The 15,696-nt window shown below is 51.8% G+C and overlaps 3 protein-coding genes across 3 annotated transcripts; 1 reads left to right on the top strand and 2 right to left on the bottom strand.

Annotated features, from left to right (window-relative positions):
* Positions 1-1,458: 1,458 nt before the first annotated feature.
* On the bottom strand, positions 1,459-1,840 carry PG998_010935 (mitochondrial import inner membrane translocase subunit tim10; the record flags this gene model as incomplete). The annotated part of the gene is made up of 2 exons (XM_066877751.1): positions 1,459-1,654; positions 1,743-1,840. The coding sequence occupies 2 exons, from the start codon at positions 1,838-1,840 to the stop codon at positions 1,459-1,461; spliced, it is 294 nt and encodes a 97-aa protein (XP_066726805.1).
* Positions 1,841-2,431: 591 nt separating this feature from the next.
* PG998_010936 (lysyl-tRNA synthetase- class II) lies at positions 2,432-4,369 on the top strand (the record flags this gene model as incomplete). Its single annotated transcript, XM_066877752.1, has 1 exon — positions 2,432-4,369. The coding sequence occupies one exon, from the start codon at positions 2,432-2,434 to the stop codon at positions 4,367-4,369; it is 1,938 nt and encodes a 645-aa protein (XP_066726806.1).
* Positions 4,370-5,006: 637 nt separating this feature from the next.
* Positions 5,007-7,491, bottom strand: PG998_010937 (uncharacterized protein; the record flags this gene model as incomplete). Its single annotated transcript, XM_066877753.1, has 4 exons — positions 5,007-6,277; positions 6,333-6,687; positions 6,743-6,931; positions 7,000-7,491. The coding sequence occupies 4 exons, from the start codon at positions 7,489-7,491 to the stop codon at positions 5,007-5,009; spliced, it is 2,307 nt and encodes a 768-aa protein (XP_066726807.1).
* Positions 7,492-15,696: the final 8,205 nt, after the last annotated feature.

A 15,696-nucleotide genomic window follows, 5' to 3' on the forward strand; every position in this document is an offset into this window, starting at 1 on the left:
TCTGGCATGTTCCTTCGAGTCTGAAAAGCGCCTCCGATCAACGGCCGCCGAGCACCGAGCACCAATCAGAATCGATGATGTTGGTGGCCTATTTCCACGTTTCCGTGAACAAGTACAATCCCCTGCCAATTCCGAGGAAGGAGGAAACAAGTCTCCTTGACGTATGTATACTGAGCATAGCAGAACGGACCTGTCGAGCACGCCCACCACCGGATAAAGTTACCGAACCCACTCCCCCACGCGCATAGCACTGCTACCTAGCATCTCTCTTCACCAACCTTATCTGACATGCTTATTCTACGCGGCTCAGTACTTCTGTCTCGAGATGGCCATTATCAGCACAAATATGGGTTTCCTTTTGGCTTCCTCGTTCCCCGGCGCTTTCCTTTCTTCCACACGAGCATCTGATGATCTGGACTTTGACGGCTAGACACAAAGGCGCATGTTCTTGTTTGGTCGTCAGTGGCCGACATGCTATGCATCGGACTTGGTCGGGGTGTGCATCTGGCATTGCTTATCGTACCATCCATCCATCATAGGGCCGGTTTGGGCTGGTTAGTGATCCGAAGTTTCCGGTGTCCGACTCACCAGGATGTCGGAGGTTTTTACGTTGAGAATGCCGAAAACCACGTCTACTATGCCCAGGTCGTTGCAGTAGGGCAATTGGCCCCCGTCGTAACTTATACTATTACCAGAAGATGATCCCTTTTGTGATGGCGTCATAGCACAAGGCGGGAATTGACCAACTTCCCCGAAGCGTCGGCTCCGTCCTTATGAAAACGCGCATTACTTAAGACCGCTGGACGGGCTGCCACGAGACTGTGGTGCCCCCCTGTGAAGCACACTCAGCCTGGTCATGTGGGTATCGAGGTAAGCTGGTGGCGCCGGTAAATATACAGACCGCTCACCTTCACGCTATAGACCTAGGCCACGTGCGTTGCACGCAGTTCAATTACTGTAGACGCAATGAAAGTGTTTGCGAGCGTCGGAAAAAAGATAGAGACTTGCAAGCTTTCGTTGCCACCAACATGTGCCTTTCGTCAAGTATGACGCGAATTGTCCTCATATCATCGTGAGATAATACAAGCTGGGGCTCCGTGTTCAATAGTTCACAGTAAGTTACATGGGCGCCATACTTTTTTTGCTCATCAGCACCGAGGCGTATCTGCACAAGTGCTGCGTTGAGAGGAATCATCCAATTACCCGGGCCGTTCCTGGCCTGAGATTGCAGTGGCATACAGCACTTTGCATCTTCCACGCCGGTTCCGAGTTTCTATAGTCGTAGATACATATATCGCCCTATCCTCAAGGCTAGTAGTGTGTGCGTCGAGTAAGCTACACGGCCTACATCCCTTATCATACAGCTTCCAGTTCTAGATGCATATCCTTTTGGGCCCTCCAGCCCCCCTCCCTGAAAGACGTCATTATTTCCTTTTTGGTTCCTTATGAGTTCCGGGTTTAACCACCAAATCCGAAGCCGCCGCCGCCGGCGCCTCCTCGAGCTTGAGCTTCGTTTTGCATCTGCTCTGACACCTTCAGGTGGACGTCGAAGAACTTGGCGGCGCACCGGTCGAGACACACACTCTCGCCCTTGTTGAGGTCACCTTCGCGGTAGTCGTTGGGGACGCACTTCTTGGCGCAGGCACGGTTGAGACTGTTTTGAGAGATACGTATAAGCGCACGACCATACACAAGCAAGGCGCAAGCCTGCCTGCGGCTTGGGGGTAGCGAATCATTCGTACCGGTTCAGCATATCCGACATCAGCTTCATCTCACTCTCAACAGCAGCAATCTTCTCTGCCGACGAAGGCTGGGGGCGACCAAAACCAAGGAACGACATGTTGGATTAGGTGGTAGGTGGTAGCGCAAAGATGGGATCTGGATTTGGTGGTCGGCCGGATGTGCGATTCTTGGTGACTGTTGGCGATGATGAACTTTTTGCACGTATGTAATTCCCTGCTGCAGCTCCCAGCTCCCAGCTGCCACCCAATTGGACTGCTGGTACAAGCCACTGCAGCATGGTAGCTCAAGAAAGGCAGGCGGTGGGTGGGCGGGACGGCGGGGTCCAGTAAATGCTGGGTTAACATTGGCCCGAAACGAACGTCATGGCAGAAAATTCCCTGCCAACAGCCATAAAAAGCTTCAAGCACGCACGATTCAGTCCGCACGATTCAAGTCTGATGTGCTGTAGGCCTCGATGCCAAAGAAGCCTCGCAGGCCTGATGTGAAATGTAAGTCTAACAACTTGTGCACGTCACAGTTTTCCTTATGATGATCCTGCTTTAACATTAGAACCGTTGCGACTGACACCACTTCGGTGGTGGTTGATCACATTTTGCCAGCTTATCTGATCCCTATCATTCTCTCCCCCTTAACTGCCGACCGTCAATGCTTCCTCCTTCTAACTTTGCTGGTTGTTCAGATATAGGCCATGTCGTTCTCTCAGATTCTCCGGCCTTATGCTTCCAAGGTTCCGGTCACTACTAACACGGCTGGATACCGCCGCCTTTATTCAATTCTTTCTGCCAAGTGCCCCGGCCACCATGCCTCTCGGGCGTACTCCAGCTTGGCGTCATCTAGTAGACCATACTCAACCAAGTCGCCAAAGGATATAAAGGACCCTGCTGCTGAGGCCGAATCCCAAACCTCGGCCGCGCGATCCAGAGACACTGACGCGCGAATTCAGAAACTAAGGGATTTAAACGCGCTTCATTACCCGCGTCTTGTACACTCGCAAGGTCCCACGCAGCTGACCGTGCCTCGCTTTCGTGAGTCTTACTTCGACTCGAGCCTGAAAGAAGATGAAGAGGTACTTCTGTATGGCAGGGTCTTGTCCGTCCGGAGAATGAGCTCCAAGTTAGTTTTTATTACCATAGAACACGAGTTCCAAACCGTCCAAGTTATGTTCGCCTTCGGGAATCTGCCTGAAGTACCTGTAGAGCAGTACAAGGAGACACTGCGTGCACTCTTGCGAGGTGACAGTGTTTCGGTCATCGGAACAGCAATGGTGACTCCGGCCGGAGAGCTGACACTGCGGGCTAACCGACTGCCTACTCTGCTGAGCCCTGGTTTGGCGCCTATTCCAGCCAAACTTGTCAATGAAGAAACCAAGGCACTGAATCGCCATCTTGATCTTCTGGTCAACCCCCACAGCCAGCAGCTCCTTCGGTTTCGATCCGAAATGATATGGTGGTTGAGGAGTTTCTTCGTCGAGAAGGGCTTCCTCGAAGTCCAGACCCCGATCCTAGCCGACTATGCTGGTGGTGCCAGTGCTCGGCCCTTTCTCACATCCGCCAACGAGTTTCAAGGGAAGCAATTGGCCATGCGGATTGCTCCGGAACTGTGGCTGAAGCGTTTGGTCGTGGGTGGGTTCGATAAGATCTTCGAGATCGGAACGGCATTCCGCAATGAGGGCTTGGACGGTACTCACAATGTCGAGTTCACCATGTGCGAGTTCTATTCCACCTACACGACCTTACCTGACTTGATGATGTTTACCACCCGCCTCATCAGGGAGCTGGCAGAGTATACGCATGTCATCAAAGAGAAGAAGTACGCAACACTCCAACCCCCTGAGCTGCAATACTTCAACAGGGGGTTGACCTCCGATGGGCCTGGATCCTCCGGATACAAGCAGGAGGAGGCGGCTGTCATTTCTTCCAACTTCGAAGCGTTTGAGAACCTATCAGGGGCGGAGAAGGATGTGCCAGCTCGTGAAGAGATATTAGTGAATGGTACGGCTGCCGCTGCCTCTTCACACTTTAAAGCGCTTGAGTTCATTCCGGCATTGGAAGAGGCGCTAGACGTGAAGTTACCAGACTTATCCGCGCCCGATGCCCTAAGCCAGCTGTCTGATATGATCAGTACACGCACGGACTATGTTGTGTCTCCCAACATCACGCTGAACAAGCTCCTTGATAACCTTGCAGGCACGTATCTGGAGAAAGGCTCTCATGAGATGCCCATCTTCATCATCCACCACCCGGCCTGTATGTCGCCGCTGGCCAAGTGTTTCACCTGCCCTCGAACCGGCCAGCTCGTTTCTGCCCGCGCTGAGCTCTTTATTCATGGCCGGGAAATCACAAACTTCTACGAAGAGGAGAACGACCCTGCTGAGCAGAGGAGGAAGTTCGAGCTCCAGGTAGCTTCCCGGAGTGGTGACCTGCTCGGGGAAGAGGGTCAGGCGATTATCGATGAGAGCTACATCCAAGCCCTCGAGCATGGCCTTCCGCCGACTGGTGGATGGGGCTGCGGCATCGATAGGCTGATTATGCTCTTCTCGGGTGCTTCCAGGATCAATGACACGCTTACCTTTGGCAACTTGAGGAATGTTGTCTCTGCCACGGAGGTGGTAAGGAGATCCGGCTAAAGGAAGGGTCTTGGTGTCCCGATCCCCCTTACGCTATACCACGCCATATTGTAGATTAGTAACCTTGCGAAGATACCCCCCTTGTTTTATGAAATGTCGTGACTAGTCCTCCGCCCGGGTTTTCGCAGCTTCGTTGTTTCCTTGTACCCGCCCACTGAACATCGTTGACATTGCCCCCATACCCGCGGTCACGAAATCACATGTCCTGGTTTCCTACATGTGAGAAGTGTCGCAGCATCGAGCCACAAATACGATGCAAGTTTTCTCAGCCGCACTCAAAAGCTGAGGCCTTTATGGTGGCGCGATTACCAATGGGGTAATAATATATGAATAGCAAACAATTCATAGCTTGTACCGAGTTACAACGGGTTTGGCATCAATCTCCAAAGTGGCACTCAGTTGAGTTCGACAATCATGGAAGAAACTCAAGAGGATTAGGTTTTTACAGTAATCTATTATATTTTTGGTGTCCGGGGGACTTGTCTATCTGAATGTGGGAAAACAAGGCGAAAAATGAGATCAAGTGTCTCATGAGAAATCAGCGTCTCTCTAGTATCGAGCAGCTCATCTAGCTAACCTCGAAAATTCCGACGCAAAGAAATGAATAGTATCCGAATGAGACATTTCGTCGAAGGTGTCACAAAAAGCTCTGATGACCATAACCCGGGTGAGGACCCTGGTTTGCCAGTCGCCCAGTCTCCATGGCAAGAGCGACACAGTACCGGCGACGCATCTCGTCCCAGTTGTTGGCCTTGCCAATCATGTTCGATGGCGATATCTGCATGCCCAGAACGTTCTGATATTTGGTGATATCCTCGTCGAGCTTGTCTTTTGTCTTGCGGAGAGTGTGGCGCTCCCACCCGTCGGTGGTTCTCTGCAAGTCCTCGCACACGACATCCCGCAGCCGCGTCGACTTCTCAAGCTTAGCCTCGACCATGCCAGGCTCCTCGTCTCGCAAGTACTGGCAACCTTCGATCAGCTTTCTCTTCCAAACCATGGCATCCGAACGCCCCTCTTCCTCGCCGCGGAAGAGAAGCTCGAGGTCTTCGATGGTGATGTCGCCCTTGCGGACCCAGGGCACTGCAGCGATGGCCCGTTTAAGCTCCCGGAAGTCATGGTTCGGCTGCTTGAGGACTTCCATGAGTTCGCAGCCATGGCACGTTCTAGCATGTGCTGCTCTGCGTGCCTGCTCGACCTGGAAGAAGCCGGCTAAAAGCTTCTCCCCGCATACGACGCACTTGAAAAACTCCATAACATCAATATTTGTTTGTGGCTGCGGTCTTCCCATGGCGGAAACGAAGAGGTCAATGTGCAGAGTTCTCTGCAACGTGATGGTATCCCTTTCCATGTCGCTCAGATGGGCCTTCCACGAGTTGCCATATCTCTCCTTGTACGACTCTTGGAGCATCTGCTCGTACTGGCCCTCGAAGCCCAGGATACGAGCAATGCTGACCAGGATGGTTGGTAGGGTCCAGAATGCCCAGGGGAAGTCGTTCAACCATTTGTTGAACGACTTGTCCCGAGACGAAAGATCGATGTTGCCCTGCATCGCGAGTCGCATGATACTCAGCAGCGATGCAGCCACAGCCCTGTTAGTCTCGATTGCACCCATATCGTTCCAGAGTACGCCGTAAGAGCCCGTCCGATTCTCGACTGGGCCTCGATAGAAACGAGGGTAGTAGTCGAAGTCGATGGGAGGTCGTGCGGTATTGACTCGGTTCGCGTCTATGACGATGTTCAGCAAGTCCTTGGTGTGGGCAAGATTGAGCAGGTCGCAACTATATATGCCCAAGGCCCGTAGATTCGGCATCGAAGGCACAATCGCCTTGACCGCTCTGACTGTCAGAAATGGCACTTGGTGAAGATGGAGGTACTGCATATTCTCTCCATGACGGTAGATGCCCCGTACTGCACATATAGTCAGTTCGACGATACCAATAGATTTCAGAAACGGGCAACTTACACAAGCTGATATAGCTTTCGCCCTTGATAATTGGATCCAATGCCATAGGATCGGCATGAGAGTCACTGTGGTCGTACCACTCGGTTTTGGGGATCCTCTCACCCGACAAGGTCTTGGGGCCAAATACCTGGCGCTCTCTGACCGGGTGGACGGAGATAAATTTGGTTGAACCGAGAAGTTCCCGGTGTCTCTCCTTCGTCTCTCTGACTCCTCTGTCATTATACATGGCCATTGTGATAAGCTTGGCCCGGGCCTTTTGCTTCTTGGTCCAGACCCCTAGGTACTTTCGGGCATTGTATACCTCCATAGTGAGGTCACAACCGCCGAACCATTGATTGGTCAAGTCCCAATGCGACTATAAACATATTAGATCTGAATATCAGAATAGTCAAATGTCGAAAAGCACTTACGAAAGTGTTTTCAATGAGCTTGAAGATAGTCTGGCTGGTTCTGGCCAGATTGCCCAAGGACTGCCAGCAACCGATATGTGGCTCAAGAATCTTCTCGCGAAGTTCAGGGATACCCAAGACTTGCTCAAACAGGCAAGGTTCGCTGTTGGTAGGGATCGCAAGATCGTTTCCGCTGAAGACCATCGGGGCCTGCCAAACGGGTCAGTACGGTGTGAGTATTCGGGGAGAGGGGAGCAGTTAGAATGTAGGATATTTACCTTGGTCACGAGGCCTGGGACATTGGGGAAGTGGGCAAGTCGAAGAGACACCAACTCCTCGGGAGTGGGCTCCTGGCGATGGTCTTCCACCTTCCAAGCCTTGGTGCGTGACATAGACTCAGTGGGGTTCAACGAGATATTGAACTTGCGGATCTCACGGGCCATATCCCCTGCCTGGGGTCTGGCTATCAAGCCGCGTCGGATCAGTGACTCCTGCACACGCATCTGTCTGGCGTAGTACAGGTTGTTCGAGGGGTCCGGACGAGTCGTGTGGCCGAAGTCGGGTCCTCCAAGCCAAGTGGTCCAAGTGTTATTCTTGAACTGCTCGCCCTGGGCCCAGGGAGACTCAATGAAAAAGTCCGCGGTCTTCTGCTGGCTGGTGGGGATGCAGTAAGCCTCGCGGTCACCGGGGTCCATGGTGTACGAGTCATCCTCATTGATGACACGAGTGGTCGAGAGACGCTCAATGTAGAGACAGTATCCGTTGTCCATTATGATGGTAGAAAGCCTGTAATGGGGAAACGAAACTGTAGCTCTGCGGAAGTACGAGTCTGGTCAGACGTGTGCTCTAACTGATGTGGGTGAACAATGATGTGGAAAGAACAGGTGAAGAGAGAATGTTAAGTCTGTATGTGGTGGAGAGTGCAAAGAGAAAGTTCTTCCGACGGCGTGGGAGGGAAGGATGGAGATCGAGTGAAGAGGTGTTATGACGGAGAGGGGACTTCTGTTCAGCTTACCTAGGAGCGAGATGCTTATGTTAAGCAAAATCTGTCAAGTAATGTCAGTTCTTAACCTCTGCTGTGAAGTTGAGCGTGGTTTTCCTGGACAGACAAAGCAGGGGTGAAGTTTTGTGATAGATCAAGTTCTGACAATCCACTCAAGAATGCTCCGTGGGCAATCCAGAGTGTGAACATGAAAGTTGAATGAGCAGAGTTGAGGCTCTGTGAAAGGGTTTACTCAGGGGCTCGGCAGGGGCTCCGGGGGTACAGACCGGTAGAGCGGGATAAGGGCGGGATAAGAAGCTAAGTGGAAAGTGAAGAAGTAGAAAAGGGAAGAATTGAATGGATAATCTGCAAGTTGAACTTCGAGGAAGGAAATGTAAAGCAAGTGGGTTGAGGGTAGAACTTACTTACCTAGGCGAGATTGCTAGAGCGTAAAAAAACAAATCAATATGCTTGAGTAGGCAAATTGATGTCAGTATCGAGGATGAATTGAATCCGACGGAAGCTGAAGAGGGATTAATAGGCTGAGCACGAAAGCACGAAGGAGGGTGCTCAGTGGTTGCGCTGGATACCAGTCAAACCGTGGATGGCGATGTAAAGTGAAGGGCAATGTCAACAACTTGTCGACCAGTTGTTGAGTAGTTAAGATGGGAGATGTTTCTTGACTTGAGGTTAGGTCAAGTACGAAGGAGGTGAGATGGCAATAGCGAATGATGGAAGATGTGAGAGCGGAAAATGTGTTGTTGTGTTGGGGGAAAGAAGTCAGCTCTGAGTGGAAGCACGAGAAACCCAGGCTTTTATAGTAATAGGAAACGACAGGAAGGTCGACGATGGCCGCCGAGTGGTGGGGTAGGGTAAGCTTAGGTACGTACCTCGGTCAAGTGCCTTCCTTGCCAACCAAATAATCTCAAAGAGGTTTGAGTGACTTAGCAATGTCCTCCTTCCTATGGGCTTCGCCATTGTCGAACCTCTGGGGCAGTATCATCACAAGTAGAAATGAGAGAATATAGTATCCGGGCTACAAAAACGACACCCCTATTCATATATTATTAGTCATGCTCGAGATATGGCTTGAGCGTTCTACATGCCTCAAGGCCCGTGAAACCAACTTTTGATAGCCGTGGAGTTTGCATGTGTCACCAAGTATTGCCTTGCAAGTCTACGACGAGTAATGCAATTGGGCCCTGGCTGTTGGCACTGCAATCAAAACAGCCCTGGAGGGCCAATAGAACCAAACTTCTGGGCAGGCTTGCAACATAAGAAAGAACAAATCTTTATATCGACTGAACAGTTTGAAGTTATATATATATATATATATATAACCCCCTATTTCAAGGGGCCATGATATTATACAGAGGCCAGATGCCCGTGAATGAAACAGAAGAAAGGACGAAGATGAGATACGCCGTAACGATGAACCGGCCGACAACAACGACAGTGGTTATGAAATCAAACAGCGGTTGCATGTGTATGGTAGGGCTACAGGAGAGAGACAGATTACGACATGTTTGGACATCTGATTTGTTTGCCAACACCACGTAGTGTGCTTCTACTGCTCACCTACAGAATGAGGAGGCTACTTCCCACACAGCAACACACTGTTTAAGAGAGCAGTATTCACGCTTACAAAATAGGTTGTCAACGGCTCGACTTTCCAGACAATTGACCAACTGACGGCGTTTTCAAACCCTATCCCCTGACTATCCAAATACCCAACTCCTGGCTTCAATGCCACTACAGATACTGCATCTCCCGCCTCAAAGAACATCACAGCGAGTATGGTGAGCGAGGCACAAGAACCAATGCTATTTGAAAAAGGGGTCAGGGGAAAGCAGACATTGGCAGTGCAAGTGTTGACAAGCTGGAGAGGGAGACAGAAAGGAACAACGAGGTCAGACCGGCATACATACGATGCCAGCTCCGATGATTCATGCCGAGGTTCATTGCGCGAAACATGTCATGAAGTCCTCGATTCGATGTGAAATGGTCCTTATTTTCTCAGCCAGGGAGTAAACACGCTACAAATAAACCCGCGGATTTCCTACATCGCTTACTGCAGCGGCGCTCTGGACCTACTCCATGGCCGGATAAACATATATCACCGTGATATACAATGGGCAACACCTCCTCTGCACTCATGTCAGTATGTCGGTAGGACTGGCACGAGATAGCGCAAGCAAAGAGACGAGTAGCAAAGAGTGCCGCTTCTCTTGCAGACTCCTCGCCTCTGGAATCGACAGCAACAGTCTCGCGCCAGTCTGGCTCCACGATCATGCTTGCGCAGCCCCTTAAGCCATTCAAGCTATTCAGCCAAGAAACACGGATCGTCTCAGCATCGCCTTCAACACCAAAGACGATGCAATGTTTCCAGATCGTTCGTAGAGGCACTGCCGCAATCAGCTAATGGGTGGCTGTTTGGCCGCATAACATTACCGCAGTCATCAAGAGCAATATTCCAAGTCAGGACCAGCTCGATACTGTGCACTGCCACTGGCCCTGGATGGCTGAGTCCAAGCAAGCGCGGCGGCGTGGAGGCCGAGTTTGCTTCGTTGATGCGCAACAACAACGAAAAGTGATTCCTCCAGGGGTAGACCTATTTCCATTGCGAAAGGGCAATTGCCATGGACGGACTAGGCCTTGCAGAAAGTGGACGGAGGAGTTGACGACAGTAAAGAAGTCACATTAAGCTATCAATATGTCGAAACCTGCCAAAAAGTCGGTGACCAGAAACAAACGTGCTACATGCATACCCCATGTAACTAGAGAGGGGAGAGCTATAGAAGGGAGGGAAGAAGGAAAGAAAGCCGTTTCATCGAGTGTGGATCGCACAGTATACCGTCAACTGATCCTTGGTATAAGCGATGTACCGCAACGTCGTCACCGATCGTGCATTGATTCCTCGATGAGAGCTCTCGGGGAGCTACCGGTTATGTGCACCGAGGTTTGGCGATGAGAAGGCGGTCAATATAATGATATCATTGAGTGCTGGAAGATATCTCCTTTTGGCAGCCTTTCGTTATCAGCGCGACCAAAAAAGCGTGATATGCCATCTGACACTTCGGGAAGATGGTGTGAGGGGTCATTTGCTAGAATTATACACCGGGGAAGGTCTAGGCGAGGTGGTGACATGGCTCCCTCATTTTGTCTCTCTCGATGTTGTGTTATGTAGTTAAGCAGACAGCTCCTTCCTGGGCGGGATATTATTGGGGCATTGTTATTGACGATACGATCCCAGACCTCATGTTGTTTGGACTCCTTGATAAAGTCTTGCCGTGCCTTGTGCAACACGGGGCCATGTATGGTTCGGGACGGGTGTAAGTATGCAGGCTTCTATGTCCCTCCTTGCCCCTCAATCCACGTAGCAATGGAGATGAGCGCGTGCTTGATTGTGTGCAAGTGTCTCGAAGGTGTTACAAGGGGCTGTCCTTCTGTGCGCCGAGAAGGGCGAAAGTTGTCAAGTAGGTCTCATGGCTAGTATGAGGGAAACATGTAAATTGTGCGTAGGGATACTTCCTATGAGCGGGGGGTATGATGGGATGGGATGCCTTGACACTTTCATTACCACTATCCTAAAGCCGGTAGATAATGTATCATCGGATGCATGCGCATTTCTCTCTTACACACACACACAGACACACCAACCGAGATAGATAACGAATCCACCAACTAATGAGACAAGGTAGGCGGGGTGTGAACGGTAGACGGGTGAACGTGACTGTCAGAATGATCGCCGGTGGGGGAGGGATCCCGGTCTTGGGCGACGACGACGTTGATCTACTTACTAGCTAGCTGCTTATTAGCCAACCGCAACACACCGGCGGGGGAAAACGAGGACCCCCGCGGACAGGAGGAAAGCGACAAGGTGTGAATGCGCGCAGAGATAAGCGATGTGATTGAATACATATGGCGAGAGCGAGCGGGGGTGGACCGTCGTCCCGCAGAGCAGCATTTCGATATATCCTCTCGGGACACGCAAAGTACGGAGAGCGACAGCGCGACACATTCTGCGACCCTGTTGCGGAAATGTGGGTGATTCGTTGTTGACTCATCGTTAGCCTTGGCCGCATGCATGTCTCGCAACCCAGATATTTATAAACAAAAATATAAGAAGTCTGAGACCCTCGAAGATTCGGGATGGAACATTTACTATTAAAAGCGTGCACAAGCTTCGAGTGCTGCAACATAAATTTGAACATCCCAATGCGTACCACACATCTTACTAGTAGGAACAAACCGTAACCCTTGCGTCAATCCAATTGACCGGGTCATTCAGTGTATTCGTTTGGGATAGGAGTCTCTGCTGCCCCGGGCTATAAGATTGATATAGTCATTCAATATAGTTGACGTGCCCAGTGCCCAGTGCCCGGTCTGCCGGATGGCGTGGCCTCATGCGCTGGCTTGGGCCGTTTCGCCGGTGGTCATCTACCTTCCTACGCAGCGTGAAAAAGGTACCAACATGATTCAAGAGATCTGGGGGCTTCACGAGACTGACTACATGAGCATTGTGAGAAGTCGTCAGCAATTTGGCTAGTACCAGCCTGATCGGCGTCGTTGTTATGTGTAGTTGACGGCTGAAACCAGCTAGTCGATGGGTATATGCAATGCAATCTTCAGCCAAAACAGCTTTGCAGGAGCGCGCGCATGGCGGGCAGAGCCCACGTCAACGCCTCACTACTTGGGTTGAGTTTAGTCATTCATAGCCCTATGTCATGCTATCGGGTTTAGCATAGCACTATAACAGAGAGAGGGGGTGGATCATCTGGTGGTACCAAGTAGTCGACGCAACAACCAAGCTGGCCATCAATCAACAGGCATATACCCGGGCACGAGAAAGAGCATTCCGCCAACCTGATTTTGGCCGCAACTCTTTTCCTTGGCCCAGCAGCTGAAGAAAAACCAAAAAAGCAACCGAGGCTAGAGTCGGCTTCGGCGGCAAAGTCACAAATCGATCGATTTGATGCCATTCGGGGTTCCAATGAGGTAAACGTTCGGGGTACGGAGGCCAGGGGACAATATCCAGCAGCATCCATCCAGTTCCAGTGGGTGGCGACGAGCCAGGTTTGTTGAAGCTGCCCACGACCTCGTGATCCGATGCAAGCCATGCCATACGAAGCGAATCCCCTTCCAGTTTTCGTCGGGAGGATGGCAAGGTGCTCCCCAATACAACCGCAGTCACCTGTCTCGCAGAAGCTTGCGTGTCCAGGTAGCTTCTCCTCCCGCGGCCTGCCCCCGCGGACCTACCTCACACCTCCCTCAGCGAACAGGGCATAGCAGCGGACTGGAGCCGTATATGCGTTGCAGGCGAGGAAGTGTGGTGGTTTTTATTCTGGCGGGAGCATGTGCGAGCCTACCCGGTGGAGCGGAAAGTCGGATATATTGTATGGTCGTGATGCATACGAGCTACTGCCTTGGCGGCTACAATGTCGCATCTGCCTGTCAACCATATATGTAAGGACGTGGTCGAGACCAGCCCCTGCTGGCTACGACGGCTAGCTGGAAGCCCTAGCTCTTCAATGAAAGATGAAACGAGTTACCAACCTCACCGTAGACAGACGATTCGCCGTCGGTCGCTTACACTACCTACATCTGTGACCAGCACCAAGTATACGACACCTGCCTGTGCGGGTGCAGCAATCAGCTTGGGCTTTTAGATGACGGTCCCACCCGGGGCCACGAAGTGGAACTGCAATCGCATCTACGGCTGTGGTACACCCCATCTAGTATGTACGCCATTGGGCAGACCATTTGTGTAAGCGCGGGAAGTGGGATGGGCGCATTGAATATATACCACTATAGCAATCTCTCAAGGCCCGACTGCACACTTGCTTGGGATGCCTATCCGGTAGCAGGAAACGACAGCTCGCATTAGCCAGAGGGCTTCCGGCGCATCTTACGCAAGCTGGCACGTGAAATAGACGTTGTGCTAAAGAGATGGGCGTCCTGGAAGACGCAACGAGTTGAGATTGGCGGGGTGAAAGGGATCGTCTGATTACGGGCGTGAGTAATGGCTAGGTCGATTGGGGGGGGTTGCTCCAGGTGCCAGGCTGGTCAATGTATCTCGAGCGGCTAGTTCCCGGTTGACGCCCGGCTGGACCCCTTCATTTAGGAAGGGGATGGAAAAAATAAAAGAACAGCTCCAGTAGCGGCGGTGGGTGGATCGCCTATAATATCGCGAAGAGAGAGACAAGGGAAAGCTATCGAGATCCACTACGGGACCCTCGCCTGCTCACGTCGTTATGCAACAACCACCAGTCGGAACTCCAGCAGTACTCCAGAAGGCGCAGGATTGAGAAAGCGCCAACTGACAGAGCGTATGTATAGGCAGATCAGCAGATTGATGCTCCGGTAGGACCCCGTGCTCCAGTCAATGACAGTTGGCAGTTGGCATCTCGGGTGTTCCTGGACACATACCAAATACCTGCGGCTGCAGGTGTGTGACCCCCGAGTACGTAACCGCAACCATTCCATGGAAATTGCTCTAGAAGGATTGCCATGGACCAAAACCCACAGCAATGAGCCAGAACCAGGGAAGAAACAAACAGAGCAGAAAAAACCCCGACGACCACCCGTTGGCGATGGAAGCACTTGCCCACACACGGAAGAATCTTGGCTGGTGCTATCCGGTATCCAGGCCGAAAATTCAACGTTTTCCCCTTGAAGGGGGAGGGGGCTGGTTCTGGCTGGGGGTCGCCTATCAGGATCCGACACGGCTATTGGCAAGCCGCTTCCTCCTATTATTGCTGCACTGATCATTCGAGGGACCGGCGAGCAGCGAGGGGGAGGGGGCCCAGATGCCAGGTGTGAAGGGGTCTTGTCGATCGACTTGGCTGGCTACAGACACGTCGAAAATTGATCACGACAATTTTATCCACTCTCATTTTAGAAGCAAATCTCCAGTCACATGGCGTACGGGCCTACTGCAGGTTAGAGGGTGTTGTAGCGTCGAAATAAACGTGCCCTAGCGGCCAATAGGGAGCGCTAGTGCAATAGATGCAGCCCGCTGTCCGCCCAGTAGCCAGCATGGCACCAAGAGAGGGAAGGGAAAGGGAAAGGGTACGGTGCATTCATCAGCTACCAGTGGTGGAAAGCATCTACTAGGTGACTAAGGTGCGAAATACATATGCCGGTACTTGACAGTCGACCTGCGAGTACTTGTACATGGACGGGCGTTATGCGCAAACAACCGAACGAGACGAGCGAGCAGCAGACACCCGTCTTACATACAGCCTGCCTGCCTGCCTACATACCTACACATTGCCTTTCTCTCGTTATCGACACACACACACACACACGCGCGCGATGCAATAATTAGTGGGAAGTAAGTAGGGCATTCAACCGGATTGCGTCCCCTCCATTGGCAGGCTGGCGCCGCGTGCTCTAGGTTAATTACGGGCTGCCATTGATAAGCCACCTCATTATCCCTGACTGCCTGGCTGCAGATACTGAGAGCCAGGTGGTCCGTAGAGGGCGGCGACGACTCGGGCGCATTGCTTGTGCAAGAGCAGCAGCACCTTGGCCGCTTGGCCTGAGGCCGTATCGTCGTATCAAATGTAGTCTCAGCCTACTCGTTGCAGTCAGCCAACGCGACGACTGATCAGAACCGGTGCTGGAACCCGAGTCAGCCAACCAAACGGACAAGAATGCCTTGTTTATGCGCATCGTCAAGAAACCATGATAAGGTTTCAAGGCCCGAACGTCGACAAGGCCGCTAGTGATAATGTTCATCTGTCGTTTCATTCCATCAGACGGATACACGCCTACGACTAACAAACAGATTGAATTGGTACCTATTCGTACCTGCACCAGACAGCCCCTCTGCTAGCCGGCATAGCGTATGATTTGCGAGTAAAGGCATGTGGATGGGCTGCCAGCTAACGGCTTGCTGATCATCACTGTCTGCATAAATCTCACGTACAAACTGTTGTGTACACCTGTACGGTAGGTGGTAGGTTACAAGCATTTTGCATTCTCGTTC

Source organism: Apiospora kogelbergensis (genome assembly GCF_038363985.1).
Source record: "Apiospora kogelbergensis strain CBS 113332 chromosome Unknown utg000007l_segment0_segment0, whole genome shotgun sequence".
NCBI classification, from domain to species: Eukaryota; Fungi; Ascomycota; class Sordariomycetes; order Amphisphaeriales; family Apiosporaceae; genus Apiospora; species Apiospora kogelbergensis.